General features: G+C 44.2%; 1 protein-coding gene across 1 annotated transcript in view; it reads right to left on the bottom strand.

The window, feature by feature from the left end:
• Positions 1–948: 948 nt before the first annotated feature.
• TBX15 (T-box transcription factor 15) overlaps positions 949–23,608 on the bottom strand; it is a 101,392-nt gene continuing 78,732 nt past the window's right edge. Inside the window, exons 7-8 of the mRNA XM_027091027.1 lie at positions 12,710–12,807; positions 949–3,461 (exon numbers count right to left, since the gene is read on the bottom strand). Of these exons, the coding sequence (XP_026946828.1) occupies positions 2,677–3,461; positions 12,710–12,807 (883 nt within the window). The 3' untranslated portion in view covers positions 949–2,676. The remainder of the gene's footprint in view (positions 3,462–12,709; positions 12,808–23,608) is intronic.

Raw genomic sequence — 23,608 nt, forward strand, 5'->3', positions numbered from 1 at the left:
ATGGTGGTCCAGCAGCCTCACCCTCCCCAAATCAAGCCCTGGTGAAATGGGTCAGTGGGCTTCCAGTGTCACTGTCCACTGGGAAACAGTCTGAGGCAGGTGTGAGAGCAGGAGATTTTAAGTCCTGGCTCTGCTGCTTCCCAGCCACGTTTATGTATAGACAGGTCCCAGGTTTTATAACCCTAGTCTCCCATTTGCAAAACAATACGTCCTGCCTAACCACCGTGAAAATGCTTACAAATGGAATAGCCCTGGGCACTTTATTAGTCTCTTATATAAATCGTCATTTGATGCATGATAACTCAAAATCACTCCTCCTGCGCTGGGTGGCACATTCAGGGGGGAGAGTATATATTTATGATTAAACATCCTAATCTGAGGTCCTAACCCAGCCTCAGAGACACTTTTGCCCCAATTCCTTAGAATTCTTTCTTGATGGTCCGCGGGCGTCCTGAGACTGCTGCGGCTCCAGCAGAAAGGCATAATGTCAAATTACCAGCTCAATCACTTGCTACCTGAGGGCCTTGGTCCATTACTTTACCTTTTAAAGTTGGTTTCCAAATCTATAAAAAATAAAAATAATACCTACCGCAGAATTGTGGGAGGATTCACGTAAGACACATGGTATGATATCTGGCACTTAGCGACGATGAGGATTGCTATTAGACTCACAGGTTTTTGCAGCTAACATGAAAGTGGGTATCCCACTAGAGTCACACCTGGTTTCAAGTCCTAGTTCCCTCTCTGACTGGCTGTGTGGACCTGGATAATTCACTCAGTCCCTCTGGAGCTTAGTAACTAATCATAACATGAGGACGATAATATATACTTCATGTGTTCTGAATAAAGATCATGTTACATAGTAGAGATGAGAGTGCTGTGCTTATTGTAAAGCACAATGTAAAGGCATCGGCTGCTGCTTGCTTTTTCCATATGAACGAACACACAGAAAACAATTGCAAAGATTTTATTTAGCGGCTTTCTGTGCTTGGCACTTAGAAACAGAGTTCCGTGCATAAGGGCAAATTTTTATACACCTTTTCTTCATACATATTTTACATACCCTTTTTATTGCCCCCTTTTTTAATATTCATAATACTGGATTCCCCACTAGGCACATAAATACATTTATCTACAACACCTCAAAACCAAAACTCTTAATAATATCTGTATTCTTTTACTTGGTATTATTTGCATTTCCACACCACTTAAAAAGTTTAGCTTGTACCAAACTTCACTTGTTTTCTTATCATTAAAGGATTTGAAGGGGAAGGGAAAGATGAAGGGAAAAAATCCAAAACTTCAAAATTGCAATGAACTATTTGATTAAAAAAAAAATGGCGATCTAAGGGCAGGTCGAAGGATGTAGAAGACCCATCTGCAATTCTCTGGAACATGACAGGACTCCTCCTGCCACAGGGGTGATGGGCAGGTGATCCAGGTCAGGCGTCTGGACCTGGCATTCGGAAGGCCAGACCTCCATTTGTCACCTCTGTTCTTGGTATCATCTGTCGGGATTATAAAACCCTTCCTTCCTCACACTCCTTCTACTTCCTTTCCCCTGCCAGGCTGCATGCTCTGGAATCGGCACTTCCTGTGTGGCGCCCCTCTCTTCTGGATCACAATGGTCAGAACTGTGGCATGAAGATGCATTCCTTGCCCCGGTGCTTCTCACCAGTGCTCTGACCATGCAGTGTCCCAGAGAGGTTTACTCCTCAATGACTTCATGGTTCCTTCCATAACCTGTGGGGGAGAGGGGGAGAAACAAACCCAAACCACATTTCCTCGGTGAATTAAAACTCTCATCGTTGCTCTCACTTCATCATTCAGTCTTGCTCTCCACCTCTCTCTTGGTCTCTGTTCGTTCTTCTTTCTCTCTCTCTCTCTCTCTCTGTCATCTGCTCTTACTCCCCTTTTCACAGGCACCACTGGGAACATCAATGACTGCACACCAACTGAAGAGAGCCAATGTTCAAAAGCAATCTTTCTCGGGAAGCCCGGTCCAGTTGTAGTACTGATGTCTTTCCACCCTCACTGACCGGAAGGGGTTCCAGGATACACGGTTCATTCCAGAAACAGGGTAAGCTGCAGAGGAGCAACGCTGGCAGCTACTGCTGGCCCAGTCCATCTACTGTTGTACCTAGACACATTTTTGGTGAAAGCACCCATGCTGGGCTTCCCTCCACAGAGTTCACCCAGTTCTGAGTCCGTGTGCATGTATGTTTGTGTATGGATGAGTTTGTGTATGAATATATATGTATGTGTGTATGCATGCATGCACATATGATGTGTGTATGTATGTATGTATAGACCTGTATTCGTGTGTGGGTAATTTTCATGACTGCTACATGCTAGCATCTCCCTTAACATTATTATAAAATGATTATTCAGTTTCTTCAAAGGCCACTCTGGGGAGACGATGCTTTATAAAACTAAGATTTGGGAAGGCAAGAGAATGGCCACTGAGTTAGAGATGATTCCACCACAAGTATCCTTCAGTGGCTTAAATGTCTCTTGTTCTTGGGTATGTGCTTTCCTCCTCCAGTAAAAAAATAATAATAATAATAATACACAGTTCCTGTTTTTCAAAGGCGTTGGGCTCCCAAAGAGAAGGATCTGCCCATGGAGACTCTGGGGCCTTGGCTGCTGTAGGCTCGGTGGTGCTAGGACTGGCCACTAGACCATGTGAACGGACATCTGGGAGGAAGAGCCTGGGACGGCCCCATACTGCCGGCCATCACAGGTGTTAGTCGCCTGCTGATTATTGGCTGAGGGGCTAATCATGTGCATGCCATGCTCCATCCCCGTAGGCAGGTACTGCCTCTCTCCAAAGGCCCCATTGGAAGGAGAAGAACAGAGTAAAGTGCTTTGAGAGGTGCTCAGTTTTTCTGGGCTTGCAGCTAGCCTTGGGGAAGTGGGGAAATTGTATCCATATAGATTATAAGGGTTGTGGAGAGAGAAGGCATTGTAGGAGCTCTGCTGCATGTGGCTGCCCCCAAACATGTGTGGTGATGAGGAGCTGGACGCTGCATTGCCTGCCTGCATGACATACTGAAACTGGGAAGTGGGGAAGGACCCCAGCTGGCCACCGTAGGCATCCATCTTGCTGTTGCTAGGCAACGAGGAAGGAGTAGGTATTCCTGAGATCAGGGATGGAGTCCTCTGGGGCATGAAGGTTTCGGAGGGCTGAGGGGCTGAAGCAGTGCCACTCTGGAGCCTGTTGTAGCCACTGTCACTCAGCCCTGGGTAGCTCTGCAAGGCAGCCATGTTGCTTCGGGCACATGGTGGGTAATCAGAGAGGTTTAGGTTACACAGCTGGCTCTCTCGGCAGCCCACGTTGAAAGTGTTGGGGGCCAGATGAAATGTTGGAGGAGAACAGGATGGAGATAAAAGATGAGAAGAAGCTGAAGGGGATGGTGTCCCAGTGCTGGAGGTGGTTGGGGAAGTGCCTGTGCTGCCTCCTGAAAAATAAAACATAAAGACCGTTGAGACATGAGAATCACCTGAAGGGCTTGTTAAAACACAGATCGCTGATTCTACCCCAGAGTTTCGAATTCTGTAGGTCTGGGACAGGGCCCGAGAATCTGCAACAAGTTCTCAGATGATACTGAGGCTGCTGGTCCAAGGACCACTCTTTGGCTAGAGGATGTCCAGGTCCCTTTTATCTCCTAAAATACCTGAATTTGTATTTGAGAGAGTTGTTCTAATAACCTGGGGATATTAAAACTGGGTTGGTGGCCGATGCACCAACAGACAAAGGGCCAGTTTAACCCAGTCTACTTCAAATGTGTTCTCAGGTAACTTAAGAAGGTCAAAAATGACCTTCCCAAGCCTCCCCTTTACTGGGCTGGGGAGCAGCAGTGCTGCACCCACTTCCTGTCTCATCTACTGGAAGGTGAAGGCAGTGGTGAGTGTCAGGGTTACTGGACCTTTCATGTGAATTCCAGAATGGGCAGCTACTTTGTCTTCCATAGGGAATCTCCCATGATGGAATTTCTCTATCAGGGCAAGGTCGGGACTTTCCCAGAATCGTTGAGCGCTGTGATTCTCAAGGAGCATCTTATCCTTTGGGTCACCCACAACTCATGCAGGGGGTCCTAGAACATGAGCTGCTATACAAGGGGAAAGGAACTTTTAAGTAGAAGGGAGCAGGAATAAGGTTTTTAACAGTGAGAAAAAATGTGAATAAAATCATCAGGATTCCAGAAATATAGGGATACAAAGAAACCATCCACAGTGTACCAGGGAGGAAGGTCCAGGTGTGCAAGCTGAGAGGCAGATACCTCAAAGAGAAACCCAAAGCTAATTTTTAGCACAGGAAAAAAAAAAACAAAAAGCCTTAGCCTACCTCCACAGATATTGTAGCAGTTTTGGCTGTAGAAATACAAACTTAGCTCTTGGTAATGGTTTTTTTCAGAGTTAAAGTTTTCACAAAGCCCAACCAATATCATCTCTTGCTTGGTCAAAAGAATTTCCCCAATGAACTTCCAAGGTAGAACTGGATTTAGATCTAAACAGCTCCTGATTTCAGAATCATTTCAGGAAATTCTCCTTCTCTGTTTCTTGTTTATATCTTAAATTCCCTTAAGAGAAGTAAAAAGATTTTTATTCCACAAATTGAGATATGGCCAACATTGTAAATGCCGTTGGAGAAGTAAGCCAGCACTGACCATGGAAGGAAGGGCATCAAGCCTGATTCTAGGTTCTCTGGCCTCCAGCCAGCTCCTGACCACAGGCAAGGCGGGCTACGTCTTAAATCTCCTCATCTGTGAAACAAGGGCTCCAACTGATAGGATTCAGTTTCTGTCCTTCTCAGAGTTTATGTCTGAGGATTAATTTCCGCTAACGTGTGAATGGCCAGTAACAAGTACTTTCCGAGGAATCATTTAAGCACCAGGAAGTTCTTGAAGGGGAAAGCTAAGAAGGATGATGGAAAACACACTTCTTGTTTTTGTACCCCTGAACAGCCTAGCCTACGGGGACTTAACGCGAAGCTCAGGGGTTCATTTTCTGCCAGCGCGGGGCTCCTCTCTGAGGCGTCCTACACGTTTTCTCCCTCTTCCACCCTAAATGCCAGGCACGTCAGTGAAATAAGTGCTACGGCACAAATAGAGAAACTCAACTCCAGCTGTAAAGAGATTTGTGTTTTATGGGATGTGTATCTAGTCTCCTCTCTTTGAAAGTCCGTCCTTGCCCTCCCAGATCTGGTGTTTATGTGGTCCTGGAGGAGACCCCCTGTTCAGCACGCTGTACCGTCCCGTGATAGGTATGCTCCATCAGGCCCGAGCCCTAGCCCTGCAGCAGGAAGTGCAAGATGGAGCAGATGACTTTTTACAACCCTAAATGGTTTTCTCGGATGGCCCAAGATGGAACGAATGGTACTGATTTAAGGCCTCAATTGGTTTCACTAGAAAAAAATAAGACGGGAACTATTAACAAGTTACAGGGATTTCTGCTGAGCAGATGAGAGGCACATGTTAAAAAGTTTGTAGTCAGCTTGCTTTGGCTTTCAAATGACACTCACTGGAAATGAGACTTGGTAGCCTGCTGAGCTTCAGGGGGAGAGAGTGCCCATACGAGCTAGTGTTTGAAGAGGGAGAGCAAGCCTGCCCAGGAGAAGGTCACGTGGCTTCCATTCCCTTTGAAGAAGTGCTCTTGTGCACGTAAAATACTCAGTACAGATAACAGCCATTTTTCAAAGTCCACACAGAGAGAGAAACTATGGCACTCGTTTATGCAGAGAAGCAAACCGAGATACTGAGAAGTCTTTACTCTCTTACGATCTAACAGCTTGTCAGCTGTTAAACAAGATTGGGCGTGCCGGCCAAGTGCTAAATAAGCAGAAGGAGGCAGGCTGCCCTCCCTGTGCATTTCAACACAGCTGCGTAGAGGCCTCTCGTCCTAGAAGAGCCAGGGCCGAGCGGGAGGCCAGGCCACTCTGATACAGAGGGGTCAGAGCTGCCTCTCAAAGGAAAGCAGGCCTTCCTTTCCTGCGTGGCCTTCTCTTCTTTCCCTTATTCCCCTCTGTGCTCACTGGGTCCGGAAGGCTCTACGAGTCTGGATTTAAACTTCATTAAATGGATGAATGTGGACTACAGAGTCAGACAAGCCCAGTACTAATCCCAGCTGTCTTACTGATACGGAAGCTTAGCAAGTGAGCCTCTCCATTTAAATGGAATTTTGAATATTGACCTTGTAAGCATGTATTGAGAATCAGATGAAATAATACAGATTACAAAGTGCACACGGGCATAAAAATGTGTTTCCTTTTCTTTTCTCTTCTATCAGTGAAGAAGAAGTGAAGGAAGGGGAAAGGCATCTTAGGGCATTTGGGTCCTAATGGGGATGGCTGTGGGGTGTTGGCCTCTGTCCACGGAGATGAGCATCTCAGCCTCTCCACACTCTGGGCAGCATCATGTCACAGCCAACTGCCTGGATGTAACAGGCTACAGGAGCCTTCAGAACTGTGAATGATGGAGAACTGGACACCCACCGGGCCCATATCCCCAAGGCTAATCCAACACTGTTTCCTCTCCAAACTATCGGCCCCTGCCCCCTCACTCCCCACCTGGGATGGAAATCAGATGCCCCATGTCTCCACCTCTTCTCAGATCAGATCAAGCAAAGTGGAGTTGAACACAGACAGGTAGGTTGGTGTCTTCCCCACTATCCTCAGAGGTCTTAATCCACATCTGAGAGGTGACTAAAATGTAATGCTCTAAGTAGCTGAAAACCCTCTGGCCTCTCAGGACCCATCCTCCACCACCGCACTTCCCTGCATCCTATTTTACCCATGGCCCAAAGTGAGAAGGTAACCGAAATTCGTACTCAACATTAACTTGCTCCAATATCCAAAGCTAACAGTCAAAGTGACCAAAAGGAATACATGTTTAGCAGCGATTCCATACAAGGGCAATAACCTAGAATAGACTTGTGTACCATGAAGACAAATTAAATGTGACCATGAAAATCCTGAATACCAAACCTGCTGACTTTTGCATCTTTAGATTGATCACTTCCAGACTGTAACATGGAGGCTTTCACGTACAGTTCCCTTTTGGGTTTATTTTGTTGTGCTTTCCGCCCCCTCACCAAAAAAAAAAAAAAAATCGAAACACAGTGAAACACAACCCCATCTGGGCTAGCGAAGAGTAAATCTCCGTGTAATTGCTCGGTGTCACGAACCGCACTCTTCTGTCATAGAACTTGATGGCATCTGTCCCTGAGGAGTGCTGATTCACTGTGTGTCCTTGAGTAGCCTTCTTCAAGGCTTTCAAACAGGTAAGAGGTAAGACGTCAGCACCCTATGGACCGATCCCAGGGAATAAACCCAGAGGCCATAAAGTTTAATGATCAGAACCCAGTTCATCCCAACTAAGGAATTCCCCTTCGTTGAAATAAGTGCCCTTCTCAAAATGCAAATCTGAAACATTATAGTGCTAATGGGAATTGCGTGCTTTCAATCCTAGAGAGATTCCTAGTGCATCCTTCTCCGTAAAATTTAAAGATATGCATAGATCCAAACCTCTTCCCTTTAGAATAGCTTTTAATATATTCACCCGTTCTCATTTTTCACATGGGTTCTCTGGGTTCTGAGTCTCTCTGCTTTTTCAATGGCCCTATTTCACACCTATCACATTCCCTAGGTGGAATACCCCCCACTTTTTCACTTTCCATTAACTTGCTTGTTTTCTCTGCTACTTGTTTTACTGCCTTCCCTGCTGCGGTTTACATCTGTTGTTATTGTCATTTAGAACTAATCTGCCTCTCTCCTGGCAACAGTACCATTTTCCCACTGAGAGACACCCCCTTTCCCACTCTTACCCCTTCACCTGTACCTCCAGGGAAGGCACGTGACGCACGCCTGGACAATCTAAGCATCCCCACACCCTGCCACAGTAATTAATTCAATGGTATCCCAATTAGAGTCAGTGAGATTTTGCTGGAAATCTTGAGAGAGAGGCACATGACCCTTGCCGTCTGATTTAAGCCTAAAAAGATGCAGGTGCCAGGGATGCTGGTAGCTATGTCACCACCCTGGGGAGCCCGAGAATGAAGTCAGGTGAGAGATGATAATGGCTTGGAGTCGGGTGGTAGCAAGGGAGACTAGAGACGTGGGCAGAATCAAGAACCTGGTAAAGGTTGGATATGGTGGGTAAGGAGGGAGGCAACCGTCTAAGGTGATTAATGGATAGTGGCGTCCTTCCCCCAGGAGAGGGCGCCAAGTCTGTGAGGTAAATCATGGACTCCATTTTGGACGCGTTGAGCATAAGGGACTTCGGGCCCAAATAGAATATATAACCAATAACCATTTGCCTTAATAGACTGAATTGAGATACTCTCCCCTCCTTGTCAAGACCGCCTCACAGGCATTATTCCTTGTCTCAGGGATAAACGATATCAGCATAAGTTGGCTACCTTTGAAACATTATAATGATCACACAGTAGTTCAAAGACTCCATTCCCAATCTTTTCACTACTATGAATTTGCTCAGTATTTGCTATCTTTCACTGACCAACCTCTAATTAACACAAATCAAACTGATGAAAATCCCAACACCAACAGAGACCTTCAGGATCCTAATTTTTAACTGCCTGACAAACATTAAAAGACGCAAAGGTGTTGAAATCTAGTGACGTCTACCACCAGTTGAGAAGGGAGGCCTTCTGTAAATGGCAGGTCTCCTTCTATCCACAGATGGAGACGTGTGATCCGCTTTGGTGTTCTGGTCCAGGATGGCTCCTTTTCTCACAACAGTTGTCAGATCACTTGGAAATGCCACCCACAAAAACTCTCTCAGTTTTGGTTATGCAAATAGCTCCATTGTATGTGTGTATATATATATATCATCAGAACAACCTCACAGCAACATCAGGATATCATCAGAACAACAGGATTGAACTTGGCTCTTATTTCTTTTTACGTCTTCGTCTGTGTCACCTCACTCCACTTCTGCCAACATAACTTACTTGTTTAGCTCATTTTGTCCTGCCACAAGGAGTGTTCAGGAAAAAGCCATTCCTGAAATATAATTCCTATCTCCAGACTCTCCGACAGTATAAACTCCTTGCTGATTCTAAATGAAGATGTCTGAAAATAAAACCATACCCTTGACTTCATACAAATGAAATACGGACCTACTATTTAGAGTTCACAGTCAAGTTGCTGACACTAAGCCATCAATTGGATGAGTGAGCTAATTGTGTGTGTGTGTGTGTGTGTGTGTGTGTGTGTGTGTTAAGTAAAAAGGAAGAAGGTGTGGTGGAAAGGAAAGTGCCCAGTAAGGCAGGAGATCCACTTTGGAGTTCTCAACTTAGTTCTGTCACCACTTAACTGCAGACATGTTACTAGGCTGCTCTATGCCTCAGTTTACTTTTGTGTTAAAGGCAGAGGATAATGAATCCCACGCATTCTTCTCCATCAGAAGGATGCTTTATAGAGCATCCATTCAATATGTTTTTGAAAATAGAAGGATTTGGACTTTTTTAAAACCATGGCTAATTCACCTAAGCACATTCCTTGAAATTTTATCAACAGATGGGTCTCAATGAAAGAGAAATTACAATGACAGCAAGGGCAAGAGGGGAAAAGCACCCTGAACTTCACTCAAGCAGAATGGCTGATCCAGTGTCCAGTAGCAATAACAGCACAAAACTGTCCCAAGGCCACGTGTTTGACATCCAGATATTCATGTGCTTGAAGCAATGAGGTAATGTGGACACCTGGGTGGGTTGGTCACTTTGGATCTTCGGTTTCGTGGCAACACTGCCAATACTCTCTTCACCAAAAGGGAGTTACTACAAAATCAGTCTGCCACTGAAGCTTCCACTAGACGCTCACCACTCTTTACGTCTTCTAAGACACAAAACAGTTCGACACAGATGGCTGTGTCTCTTTTCTTCATTTTATGACTGATACTGTCCAGAGTTACTGGAACGCTCAGTTTTTAAAGGAAGAGGGAATGGGTATTGTTACTTTTACATCCTTTGCTAACGTCAAGAAACCAAGCCACATATTTTTTAATAATGAGAATCTGGATCAAGTTCAGTGTATAGTTCAAAAATGTATTCCAATTAAACTATTTAATAGAGTCTTGGCTTTTCCTCTAGCCCCATTTCACCACCATATGTATCCAATAATTCCACACTCCTTTCCCCCCATCAGCATAAAAAGGGACTCAGTGAATAAGAGTGACATTTTGGTCTGAAAGTTCAGTGTCTCTTAAACCATTGTTTCCCACATGTCAATAATAAGTCTTCAGATCAATAAATTTTCAATAGAAGCACCATGAAACCTGCTATGATGTACCCCTTAGCAACGCAGGCTCCCCTGCAGCTTCCCCAGGCATGCACCTGCCCAGTGGGTCCACATGCTGGTGAAATGCAGGTAACCATCCACAACTATCACTCCACATCTGTATCCATGCACATTTCAGGTGGCTGTGCTCCAAGATTTAATCAGATAGTGACCCTGCCTACCTGAGCCACAGTGCCACCAAGTGACCTCATTCATTGTTCATTAAGTACTTCCTGGGTTCCGGGCCCTGGAGTAGATTTTGGGGACACAGCAGTGAACACAATGTCGCCACCAATGCTTGCTCTCAGGAACTGGCAATATCCCTGCCCACCGTCTCGTACCAGCCTCTGTGATACAAACTCCTGCTTAGCTAGAGCTTGGAAAGCCAACACATCAAGCAAAGGCAGATGAGCAAGAAGCCACCTCAGAAATAAATAGGGTCAAGTAAGTGTCTTTGCATGACACGTTTTCATTTATAAAGCATGTTTATATATTAAATATATTAAATGCATTTACAAATGCATATATTGGGGCTTCCCTGGTGGCGCAGTGGTTGAGAGTCCGCCTGCCGATGCAGGGGACACGGGTTCGTGCCCCGGTCCGGGAGGATCCCACATGCCGCGGAGCAGCTGGGCCCGTGAGCCATGGCCGCTGAGCCTGCGCGTCCGGAGCCTGAGCTCCGCAGCGGGAGAGGCCACAACAGTGAGAGGCCCGCGTACCGCAAAAAAAAAAAAAATAATAATAAATGCATATATTAAATAAAGCATGTTATATATTAAATTTTTCACAAAAAAGAATTATCCCTCTTTGGGGTGAAGAAATGGACTCAAGAGTAGAAGTAACTCGCCAAGGGTATATAGAGGGTTAGTGGCCATCAAAGACGAAGGCCCAGATTTCCTGACTTCCATAAACCTCTGCCCTCTTAAGGGCCACGAGGGCATCAAAGCCACAGTGACACCCTGAATACATATGGACCCTGCTTCTATGACAGCATTATGAGGAGCAAGTCGCTTCATACGAAGGGCTTCCATTTCTCCTCCACTTATTAAAAAAAGAGATGGAAATTCTGGATCACTTGCCTCCCCGGATCCCTGTGAAGATGTATGGTCTAATCATGTTTTGAATAATTATTCATCAGAACAGCAATAGTTCCTGTCCCTGGTGCATTTTCTTCTCAGTTACATGAGGGGAATGAAGACAGTGATGATGTTGATGATGACAATGACAGTTAGCATGTACTGAGGGCTTACTGTGTTTTTAAATGCATTATCTCATTTAATCCTCACAAGAATTTTATTATATCCTCCCACTATACAGATGAGAAAACTAAATGTCAGAAAGGATGAGGGACTTGGCCAAGGTCACCAAGAGCCTAACCCAAGTTGCCTCACTCCAGAGCCGCTGCTTTTAATCACCATCTCCATCTTAAAACCTGAGGGAGTTCAGTAATTTAGGTTACAAAACCTAATTTAGTGTGCAAACTGCTAGAACCTCCCTGAGAAGGGAATATAATATAATGTGTTATCAAGTCCCAGAAGGGGCTCCTACATCACAAAGCCCCAAATTCAAAAACTAGGACCCTATTAATGGCAATCATTTGACAGAACAGAAGGAGCTCCATCTGTAATTTTGATCCCTGTCACTTTGGGGCAAGAGGAGGGTGGAGAGGAAAACTCACAAAGTGTCTGACATTTTGGGAAGCTTTCACTTGGGTACCCAGGTGCATGGGTGCTGTGCCTTGGGAGAGCCAGTGGTTAGACTGAGAAAAGGAGTTGAAATCCGCCCATGAGCCATCTGTACACACGGCCACAGGCTTCCCAACCTGAGCTGCAAGAGAAGGGAGATTAGAAACTGGATGAAAAGCACAGAGCGATGGAAGGAAAAAGTCCACTTCGCCCGTGCACTTGAGATGGGTGTGGCTCCACGTCAGCAAAAAAGGAGAGAGCACAAGTTACAAGATTCAGAGGGGCTTGCGGCAGCTCCCTCCCCACTGTCAGACCTGAGCGACTTATCCCCATTGTCGGGAGCTACGTTGTTTCTCATCTACAAACTAGAATAAGAAAACCGATGAGGCTGCCATGAGTAATAGATGAAATTATTATGAAGATCTCCAAATCCCAAGGGCTACATGAACGCTTAGTGATAGAAATAATCATTTCACCACCATTACGTAACCTTGCTTTTGGGAAGGGAGAGAGAATTTGGGGTGCCAGGTGAAACACTGCCTCTGAAACCTGCTTATTTGCACAAGTGGTGCTGCCTTGGTTATTTACGGAGCTACCTAGTTCTCTTCATTCCAGGAGAGTCGGCGTAACTCGTGGCTTGGCTTGGGGCCAGATGTGCTATATTCAGTTCGGCTCCCATTCCCTCCCCAGCGCTGCCTCTAAGCAGAGGCCTTGCCCAGGGCTTTACCTTGCTGCTTCTGCATGGTGGTGAAATCTTCAAAGGTGAGCGTGCGCACAGGGGGTCTCCAGAATGCGTAAGTCTCCATGATGGCTTCCAGTCCGGTTCTACACAGAGAAAAGCCAGCAAAGGAAGTTGTAAATAATCCCAAGAAATGCATGGACTTTTAAAAAAAAAATCCTTAAGTGGTTTGTCTGAGAAGCGGTATATGCATAGGCACTGAGAGATACCACCACCAGGGTAAATTAGTCTGGAAGAGCACAGGTACAGATGTCGCTGGATTGCAAGAAAAAGAAGAAATTAACCCAATTCAGATTATCTGCAAGCAAGTCAGAGCTATGATGGAATTTCACTTCAACCTTTCTTCAGAGAAGGTTTGGTCTGCTTGAAAAAAAATGTTAAGTGTGTCAAAGGTCAAGGTCACTGGTAGCATGAATAGAGTTGAGCAGAGAGTCGCACTGACCCTTTCTCTAGCACAGGATGATGTGATCATCATTACCACAACACATTGACACAGCCTGTCCCAGAGTCAACTCCACCACCGGGTATGTGGAGTCCATGAAACTGTCATATTGCTGCGCCTTGAAAGGCTTCTTAAATCCTCTTAAACAGAGACAAGCACCGTAATAGAAATAGGAGAGGTAAGCACTCAAATATACTTGAGTTTCTGCTGCAACAAGAAATACCTACCTGAGGGCACAAAGAGGGTTTGGACCCAGAAACTAGACCTCAAACAAAAAGACCAATACATTTCTGTAAATGTTTATCTGTATTTCGTAATATAATAACCAAACTGGTCTTTGAGAGTCATGTACTTGGGACTTTAGGAAACATCCCGTATTTTACCCATGTATTACTTTAAGGCTTCTGTTTCATTGACACTAGAAATCCCATTAATTCAACTATGTGCACACTGCCTACTTTATCCTTCAATAAATTCTCTCTATCATATATATGTATATATATATATGAGATGTTGACGAACAGTGTTTTAACATAATTATCCAGGCTATCTGGATTATCTTAGACATATTCTTGCTGATACTCGGTATCCTCAAAACAGAATATTGGCTGGTGCCTTGTTTGAAGCTTTGAACACAGCTTCTGATTATTGCCTCCTCTTTAAAACTAACTGCTTCACTTCTAGCTAAGTGGAAAGAGGGGAAGTTAGGGTGGAGGAAGGTAGGAGAAGGAGGGTGGAGAAGAGTAGGTGGCATAAGTCCTTTCATTGCAAAGTTGCTGGAAAGTAACATGGTGTCCCTTCCTGGAAAAGACAAGCTTTCCCTCTTGAGATGAAACTTATGCTGCCTGTTCTTCTCCCTAGGTAATATATTTCCAGCATTCTCCTCAGTCTGGCACAGCAAGAATACAGTGAGAAGCTTTACTTTAAGTGAGAACAAATAGCCCTTCCTTATAAATGACTATAAGGTCCCCTGAGGTTCTTCTGTGATGAGCTGCTGATACACTGATTGGCTCTTTGTGTTGGAAAATTTCCCCTCTGAACTGGCCTTACTTGCACAGTTAACTTTCTAAAGTCTCCCCTGGAATCTTGGAGGCTTTAAATACACCAATGTTGGCAAATTAAACTCTGTATTTTTAGAAGAGGTTGAGAGGAGAGGGTGTTGCATGGTGTTTATTAGCTGTTAATCTGTTAAAAGTAGGAATAGAAGACATTTCCACATAGTCACCCTGCATTAACGCTGAATGCAGTACATGAAACTACTTGTGGGAAGAAAGAGTCCAGGCAATTAGGGAGCTCAGAATAATAAGGGGATAGGCAGATAAAGCCATGCTGAGCCTTGATGGATATAAAAAATAGATAGGCCAGGCTTAGATCTTACTGCCCTGTTTTGGAATGTTGGGGGCTCACCAGAACATCTTAGGATTCCCTTTAATGGCACGGGAGGCTCACTGCAAATGGCAAGGTCTCTATTGTTCCACCTCCTATTCCATTCTTTCCAGCAACATGTACCAGTGATGAGGACAAAATATTAGCTCAAGGACAAAGAACAGTCCTTTCTCATTTCATAATAAAGTGATAGAAGACTGTGAGGTAGCTATAATACACCGATATACTTCCGATGTTATATTTATTAAGGGAATAAAAAATCAATGTTGATTTTATTTTCATAACAGGCAAAAAGACTATGGCAAAGGTATTAATAATTTTATTTAAGTAGTCAACGCTGTATAGGATAGCGACCGTTTATCCAAATCTAATGATACCATCTTAGATGGAGAGTTATCCAGCCTCTGTTTGAGTATTTCCCAAGGAAAATATTTTGTTTGGGGACAGATCTGTTAGAAAGTTTTCTTTGACCTTGTGCTGAAGTATCTGAGGTAACTATTTCCCTCTGGTTCCATTACCAATGGGTAAATGGTAAGAGTGCCAAACACTTTCCACATCCTCATCAGGAAGACCTTCCTTAACTGTTAAGAACACAATGTGTGACACACCACATATGGACACACCCATGGTCCATCCAGTCCAGGTGTCTTCACAAGAAGGGTCTTTTTGGTGACGAAGTTGGGTGAGGGAGATGACTACCAAAATCTAATGGCTAAGTCCACACATTCCTTACCACACTTTACCAATCTGTTGTGGATCTATCTCTCATAGATTCATCCTGGACCTTACTGAATCTATTTATATATTCAGGGTGGATCTCTTTTTTAGGAAATTAATCCTATTTGTTTACTATATGCCACATCTTATTTGTCCTCAAACTCCATTAAGCTTCCTTGGATAGATCTAATTGTTCAGTAGTACTAATTCTATTTATCAGGATTTGGTGGAGTGCCACAGCAAGACAAGTATTAGCTAATTCACTCTCCACCAGGTTTTCCACCTCCCAGTACTTAGCACAATGCCTATTACCTGACAAGGCTTCAATTGATAGGCATTAAATTAATAAATAAAGGAATTATTTGTATTACTATTTTTATTTATTTAATATTTATTACTATTTTTATTACTGAGTCACAATTTCCTGAACTTTAACCAGCAATCATTTTTTCTAAGCCTAAATCTTAGGAAAACAATTTGATATCAAATCAAGAATCTGAAGACAGAGAGAGTCCTCTAAAACTGGTGACTTGGGAATTGCTTCTACGTATAGCTGTTTGTGCCTTTCTTGACTCAGGTCCCAGAGAGGTTTCAGTTTTCCTTTGGTTTCTTCTTTTCTGGTCATGGAATTTCTGACCTTCAACAGAGTCTGAGTTCCCTAGCAGAGGACAGTCATTTATACTCTCATCTTCTCTTATAAGAATCCTTGCCAACCACCTGTTGACATCTTCAGCCACTTGGATGTCTATTCAAAGTTTATACTGAGCAACACGTTGTTTACTTATTCATCATCATTGTATCCCAGTTTTATAAAACTTTATCTCAAGGTTCTTAAAAGTGAATTCATTGTCTAACAGATTAAAAAAAAGTGGTGTTAGGTAACCACATGTCATTAACATATTCCACATGGTGGGCCTCTCCGGGTCTGCTGAACACCAGAGACCTGATGTCATCTCTTAAGTTTCCAATCAAAGATGATCAAATTGGCAAGTGTCCCCCTCTTGCTTACTTTTCCCTGTTTGCTCCAGTGACAACAGAGACCATATCCAAACCCCCTTTGTTAAGTCATTTGGCTGTAATCACCTCTCTGATTTCCAGGTCTCTTCTCTTTAGACTTTTCAGTCTGCTCACTGGCCAAACCAACAGAATGTACTGAAGAGGAGAGAGAAAAGGAAGGAGAGGAAGCAAGCCAAAGAGGTCTTTTGCAAATTGATGATGCCTCGAGATCAACTGATTTGGAAAAATAGCCAAAGTGCAAAGAAATATTCTTCCAACCTTCTCATTCAAAAAAAAAAAAAAAAAAAAGCTGGGACCATCCTTTTGAAGTTCAGCAAACATACGATAATTATAACAGTTACAACTACATTCATGAACCTGTTAGGTAACACACCAATGCATAGTTTCTGCTTTTTATTTCTCTTGAGATAGAAAATTATTTTTTATGTTTCTTTCATTTATTTTCTTTGTAATTCTGACATCTGACTCTCTTTGCTGGTGATACCGTTAACAACAGGAACCTACGCTAGGGATTGATAAGATCACTGGTTATCTCTCAATAGAAGACAGTCAAGGACTAAAGGAAGTCTACTGAGATGGGGTCTTGAAGTCACATAGGGGTTATCCAATCAGGAAAACAATTATGTGCTAGGTTCAAGAGATATAAAGGCAAAAAAGACACAGGGTGTTTACCCTTAAGGAGAATCCTGCTCAACAAAAAGATAACAACATGTAAATGACTAATTTCTGAACTGTGTGATAGATGCTACACTGGAGATGCGTAGACAATGCCATGAGGCACTGAGCAAGATGTACTGAATATACCTGGAAAACTCAAGGGGGATTCCATAAAAGGCCAGTTGTTTAAGGTTAATGCTACAGGGCACTCAGTAGTTTTCCACACAGACAAGAGGCAGAAAGAGCTTTCTTAGTAGAGTTAATAGTATATGCAAAGACGTGGAGGTATGGAAGAGAAGCCATGTTCTAGGAACTGAAAATAGTTCAGGGTGACTGGAGCTCCAGGTGTGAGATGGGGGCCGAGGGTGGGGGGAGGCAGGCGGACACCATGGGTATTTATTCCATGTGAGGCGCTTGGATTTTATCCCATGGGCGATACTATGCCCCTGAACTCCTATTCTTTCTCCTCCTGTTCCAACATTTGAAAAGACACAAAACCAGAATATACTGTTCTTTCAAATCTAATCACCATGTGTCAACTTTCTAATCCTTTTCCTTAGACTGTCGTTGGTCCACTGAGGTTAGGTCAAACCTTCCACACATCCCTCTCCTTCACTGGATCTGGAATTCGCTCCTATCTTTAGATTCCTCAGGGTTTTTATTGTCCAGAGATATTCTTAAAGACCTCCCAGTGGAGGTCTGCAAACTGGCAAAAGAGCCATCAATTCAAAACTTGGCTTTAGATGTACAATAAATATATATACCTGATGAACTGGATGTCACTATGTGCTTTACAATGGTTTGGACGAACACGTGTCCAATGGACAGATGACTGGAGTTGAGTTAAAATTGTTCCCTGCCCAGTGATTCCCAACTTGGGAACCCTGTCCCCACTTGGAGTCTGAATAGGTAGCGATGGTGGTCCATAAGGAGTTTTCGCTGCCTCAAGAAGTACGATAAAAATCCTTGATAACACAAAGCAGGCTGCCTAAAACATTAAGTTTCTTTGCATTTGACTGGCATGGTCTCACTTTAACTCAGTAATACTAAATCACACAAGGGGCAGATTAGCATAGTGGTTAAGAGCACAAGGTCAGGAGCCAGACTGCCTGGGTTCCAACTGCAACCCTGCCGCTTACTAGTGCAGTGTTGCCTAGTTGTATAACCCTTTCACGCCTAAAGTCTCCCTACCTGTAAAATGGGGATAATGATATTATCCCCTCCTAATTGTAACTTAATAAATACATATTGATTAAAGACAAAATATTTCAAAGCAAGAGAGAAAATACAATGAAAGCGTGAGGACCATTGGTCTAACTCAAGTAAAAGAAATCCCGCCATCTGCTCAGATTGTGATCTGTAACACGAGAAAACACTTTTCCTTCACTGGGATTCAAAGCTGTGTCAGCCCCCTGGCTCTGGATTGAATGTGGAAGGACCTCTACGTTACCTAATTTCATTTCTCATTCTCTCCTCTAAAAACAAAAAAACGTGTCCCTCAAGCCTCTTTAGGCCTCATTATCTTGCAGATATTTCAGATTCCAATATGTTAGCCATTAAACAGACGTCTATCTGTTAGATGACACCATCCCTGGGCAAGAGCCATAGATAATAAAACAACTGCCAACTTTCTCTGGCAAACCCACATGGCCAAGAGGACAATGGTGGAAAAGATTCATGACAGAGGAGGGAGAACAAATAACAAGGCAGAGAAAAATGTTAAATACTGGTTGAAAGACCGTAAGCCAGGGGACATGAAAAACAACTAATGCCTGGATGAATAGGAGGAGTCTGGCAGGATGCTGCTGCCGGAGTCCAGTATGGAGACAGCTACCTTGAACTGCAGATGCGGCAAGGCCTGCAGGGGAGTCCAGCACTGATTACTTCCATAGATCTGCCGAATAGCACCCATGCCAGGGATAACAAGAGTATACACAGTCTACAGGGGCTAGTGAGACTGCCAGGAATGAGCAGGATGAGATTGGCTGGAAAAATACAGCCAATGGCTCTAGGGAGAACAAATGAAAATAGAGAAATTGAAAGTGAGAGAGATAGTTGGAAAGTTGTGCTGGTTGAAGGAAAGCGAGTGGTCAGCTCCTTGGCTCTAAGCTTGCCTTCGGGAGTGACAGGGAAATGGAGGTGGACAAGGGCAAGCTATGCCTATCAGAGGAGTGAGACCTCATTCTCTGGATGTTGTCACTGGCTGGCTTTGCAAATTCTAAGAGCTAATACCTCACTGTACTCAGTTTTACCGTCAGGAAATGGGAAACGCTTTACCGATACCGATCAACTCAGAGGTAAAAATAGAAAACTTGGACCACAGATACTAAATGAAATCATTCTTACTATTATTTGTATACGTATGATTTGATGCCTAGAAATAAATTTACAAGGTTGAACTATATGAAACTGCTAATATCTTACTGTTTTTGACCTACAACTAAGGAAATTTTGTATGTTCAGCTTAATAGCTAGATAAGGGTGTAGACAAGATTTGAGACACTTAGTTATACTAGAGAAATCTACCAACAGATTGATACTAGAGACCCACCCTGTACCTTGACTCCCAGAGAAAAGCTGTTTCTTTTGGATCTAAGCAAGGATGATCTGGCCCTGGGGCTAATCTTTTTTCCTCTCCCCTCCTGTTAACTTTCAGCACTCTAATTCCTCATCTCACAGTCCTCTTTCTGTCTGCATACTTGTCTTTGTGGGGTGTTGTGAGGAGGGGCTGGACCTTGACAGGAGTTCCCATCGTGCCAAGGAGGTGGCTCTTCACTCTGTGAACATGGCCTTGGGACAGCAGCTGCTTAAGAGGAGGCATCACAAACAAATCTTTACTCCCAAATACTTTCCCCACAACCAGTAGAGAGTCCTTCCTTTGGGTTAAGTCTTAGCCTCGTTAAGCATCCTCTTCCAGCAAGTAAATACATCCATTCCTGTGAGGCACCGAATGGCTCCATTTTTAGGTCACCATCCCCCGACACATGTAAGGGACACTAGGCACTGGAAAGACTGTCACCAGCCACATTCCCAGCAAACAGCAGTGCTTGCTGGAAACACTCTGAGAATTAGCTCAGACTCAGTGCCTCCTACACTTCAAGCTGCAGGCCCTATTGTTTTTTTAGTGAGGGGCAACCTATTAAAACTACTTTCCCATGTAAACCAACCTCCCCATAATACAGGGCCTGCCACTGGCCCTTTCTGACAGTCCCTGCCTTGAGGAACTTGAGTGTCCTTGTTCAAGCCTCCAGGGGAGAACTCCACAGAGACAAAGACACCCTCCAAAAAAGCTGCAGCAACTCCCTGGACTACAGAAGGGCCACTCCAAGGCGGAAACTGTCATGCAGCCATAGCAGTGGCTCCTGGAGCACCAGGCCAGTAAGGAGCATCTGGAGGAAACCATGTCACCTGGGACAATCCCCCTTGCAGTTGTTTTAGATACTATGGAAGCTGGAAGTACAGGTAAATCCCAAGGTCAAGACAGGATGAAGGTTGCTGACAGAGGAGAACCCAGGGTCACAGAGTCCACGGCACCTCTAAAACAAGTTCATAGAACCTTCACTCCACTTGACAGGTCATAACTTTAATCCTCCCCTCTTTATGTCTGTGTTTGCTTCGGAGGAAGCCGCTGGGAATTATATAAAAGTTCCCAAGCTTACTCGGGCTTTCGGTAAAATCTTGGCAGCCACTGCCCACAGGGACAAAGTTTTCACTTTAGTTGTGGGCTGAGACCCACAGAGTCGTCTTTCCTTATGCTCCTCTGTCTATCCGCTTTCAAGTGCAAGGTCTCTGCAGTGGCAATTCTCCCTCTAGCTGAGCACAGTGGGCCCCCAGGCACGTGGACAGATAGACATCCCGAGGCTGCTTCTCAACCATGAGACTCAGTGCAGAGACGACTGCTTCTCTTCAGCCTCATGCCCTTCGTCTTCTCTTTGTAAAGAACTGAACCATTGGGGTGGCCATCACCAAAAATGTAATTTGACCTCTCAGTTTGCTACTGAGTGACCTTTCTCAACCAAACCTCACTCTGCTTGGGCTCATCCTCTGCGAGCCCTTCTTTCCTGAGGCTCATGCCTCTGGAACTTGCTGGGTGTCTTCCTTCTCCGGGGAGCCAGGCAGCACAGACATGCACCCACTGTGCAGAGCCAGCTCAGATGGCCCGAAGGGTGTGCATATCTAATCTACAGTTAAGCTAAATCAGTGTCTTCCAGCAGCAGTCCATCTCAGATTTGAATCAAAATTGCCCTTAATCTTTCAAACAAAGACTATTTATAGATTCACTCTTTCTTCCTTTCTCGGTTAGTATCTAAAACTAGCTCCCCACTCTTTCTCTACCTGACTCACCCTTAGTTGGGGTAAGGCTTTCTCACTCCCGAGGTCCTGGTTTTTAACTTCTCTGCCACTCGTCAACTCTGTTCAATGTTTTGTAACTAAATGAATGATTATTATTTTACTTTATATACCTGGCACTACAGGAAAAGAAATCTAAGAACAGGAAGCTGAAAAAGGTAGAGTTCTTTCTTCAAAGGTCTTCATTCTAGCAGGGGCCAGACAGAACCCAGGAACACAGACCACATGACAAAACTTATTGTCAGGCCGAGGGAATCTATTTTCCCCCAGGAACAAGAAGGTGTTACTGTCTCCTCCTTATAGGAGGAATCTCCCACAGGTAATGCTGGATATCGCACCATGGGGCTAGGCCTGTTAAAGGTAAATATATATTGACCCTTTCACCCAAAGCTATATTTGGGCCACATAATTTCTGAGAAGTCTAGAAGGAAGAACAATTTAGACATAAACAATTTCCCTCCCATTGCAGAGACAATGCCTGGAAGCAAAATCTGTCAGTGTTTCCACGCCAAAAGAACCATATGTCTACTACTCTTCTCCATAACATGAACATACACACACACACACACACACACACACACACACACACACACACTTTGGTGGAGACTTCTAATGAGGGACACAATTACATGGGAATGAAAAGTAACAGCTCCATAAGTAAAGGCTGAAGGGTGGTGACCTTCTCACACTGCAGCGTGAGAATGACATTTCTTAAAGAATCAGGAGGAACTATGATGGGCTCCGATGACGGTGATAATCACAGAGCTGACACAGTGAACTCACTAGGACTCCTGTTGGGGTTCTGCATGGCCCAATGGATATCATCCCTTGTCCTCATTTGAACTCAGAATAAATTTCCAAGAAAGACCTAGGAGACTGATGTAGTAGAGACCAAAATACCAGTTTTATTATTGATAAAAAGTGTCTGGAGACTATAACATAGGTGTGAAGGCTGAAGGAGTGAGCTAGAACTCCCTGAAATAAACTGACTTCCCAGAGCTGCAGGCCTCCTCTGCTGGGCTTACCACACAGTGGGAAGAGCCCAGATGGTACACTTTCTGCAGACAAGCGGGTCCTAAAGAGTTCCAGACTCAGCAGTCACATCAGTCACCTTGGTTCCCACTGAGGGGAAGGAGAAAGTGATGGGGCTAGAAGCCAGGAATACTTCTCATGGATATCTCTTTTCATTCAAATAAGAATGGGGACTAAGTGTCCTGGCCACAGCTGCCTCAAGTTCTTCTCGACACTCAGAGGGCACTGTTGTGAACCCAGCCAGCTTCTGATTGCCCTGCAGTGAGAGGCTTGCAGGATGAGAGAGACTCATGAGAGGCATTTCAAGAGAGTGCAGTGGGCGGCTGTGTCCTCCCCAGCTTTCCTCTCACACTCCCTTCTGGGGCCTCGGGATCGCACTGGCATGGATTGAGATCGACAAACCTGAACGTGTTTTGGTTTGAGGTTTGGCAATTTCTGTAACTCCAAAGTATTCCACAAATGTTTTGTGTTCTACAAAACCAAAAAATATTGGCCAAGCACTTTCCCCCCCTAATTTTTAAGCTCATGTGTTTTTCAAGGAAATGTAATCCGTATGTTTGGGGTACATTTCTATGCAACTCATCAAACCATGCTCGTCTGTACGAGTCATTTGATGTCTAAAATGCATGGGGAAAATCACAGATTGATGAGAAGCACTGTGTTAGCACAAGCAGGGCCAGCGACGGGGCACTGGTGGGCACTGCTGGGAAGGCGGTGAACTAACTGGATTCTGGTTTTGGCACAGGCCACCTCTTCCCAAAGATTTATAAATAATCCCCTATATCCTCAGCCATCAATTTTCGCATCTGCAAAATGGCATTAATAATTCTTGCCCTCATCCTTCAGGCAGCTAGTGAGAGTTAAAGTGTGATTATCAGGTAATTTTGAGCTTTTTAAAGAGAAAATATAAGGGCTTCGATACTTGTCCCAACAAGTTGATTTTAGTCTAGCTTCCCAGAGTGCTGGAGGATGAAATGGCTTCTACCTTCCCTAATTCATCCTTGTCCCTTCATGACACAGGTGACTTCAGTCTCCTCATATCACAGTTTCACCTGCTAGGGACGTTCAGCCTGACTTCCTGTCCTTGACTATGGAACCCTTTTTTGGGATATAGGAAGTAAATGACACAGTCATGGGGAAGAGTCTACACACACAGAGAATATAGGTTGATTTACGTGGAAAAGAGAAGGTTCTGGCTACTTGAGTAGGATCTTTAAGTGGATGAAGGGGGGTTAGAGAAAGAGCTCTATTCTCGATATCTGTTGAAGATAAAATAAGTCAAGTTT

Source organism: Aethalodelphis obliquidens, unplaced genomic scaffold, assembly GCF_003676395.1.
Source record: "Aethalodelphis obliquidens isolate GAN/ISIS:26980383/991018 unplaced genomic scaffold, ASM367639v1 scaffold70, whole genome shotgun sequence".
Lineage (NCBI taxonomy): Eukaryota > Metazoa > Chordata > Mammalia > Artiodactyla > Delphinidae > Aethalodelphis > Aethalodelphis obliquidens.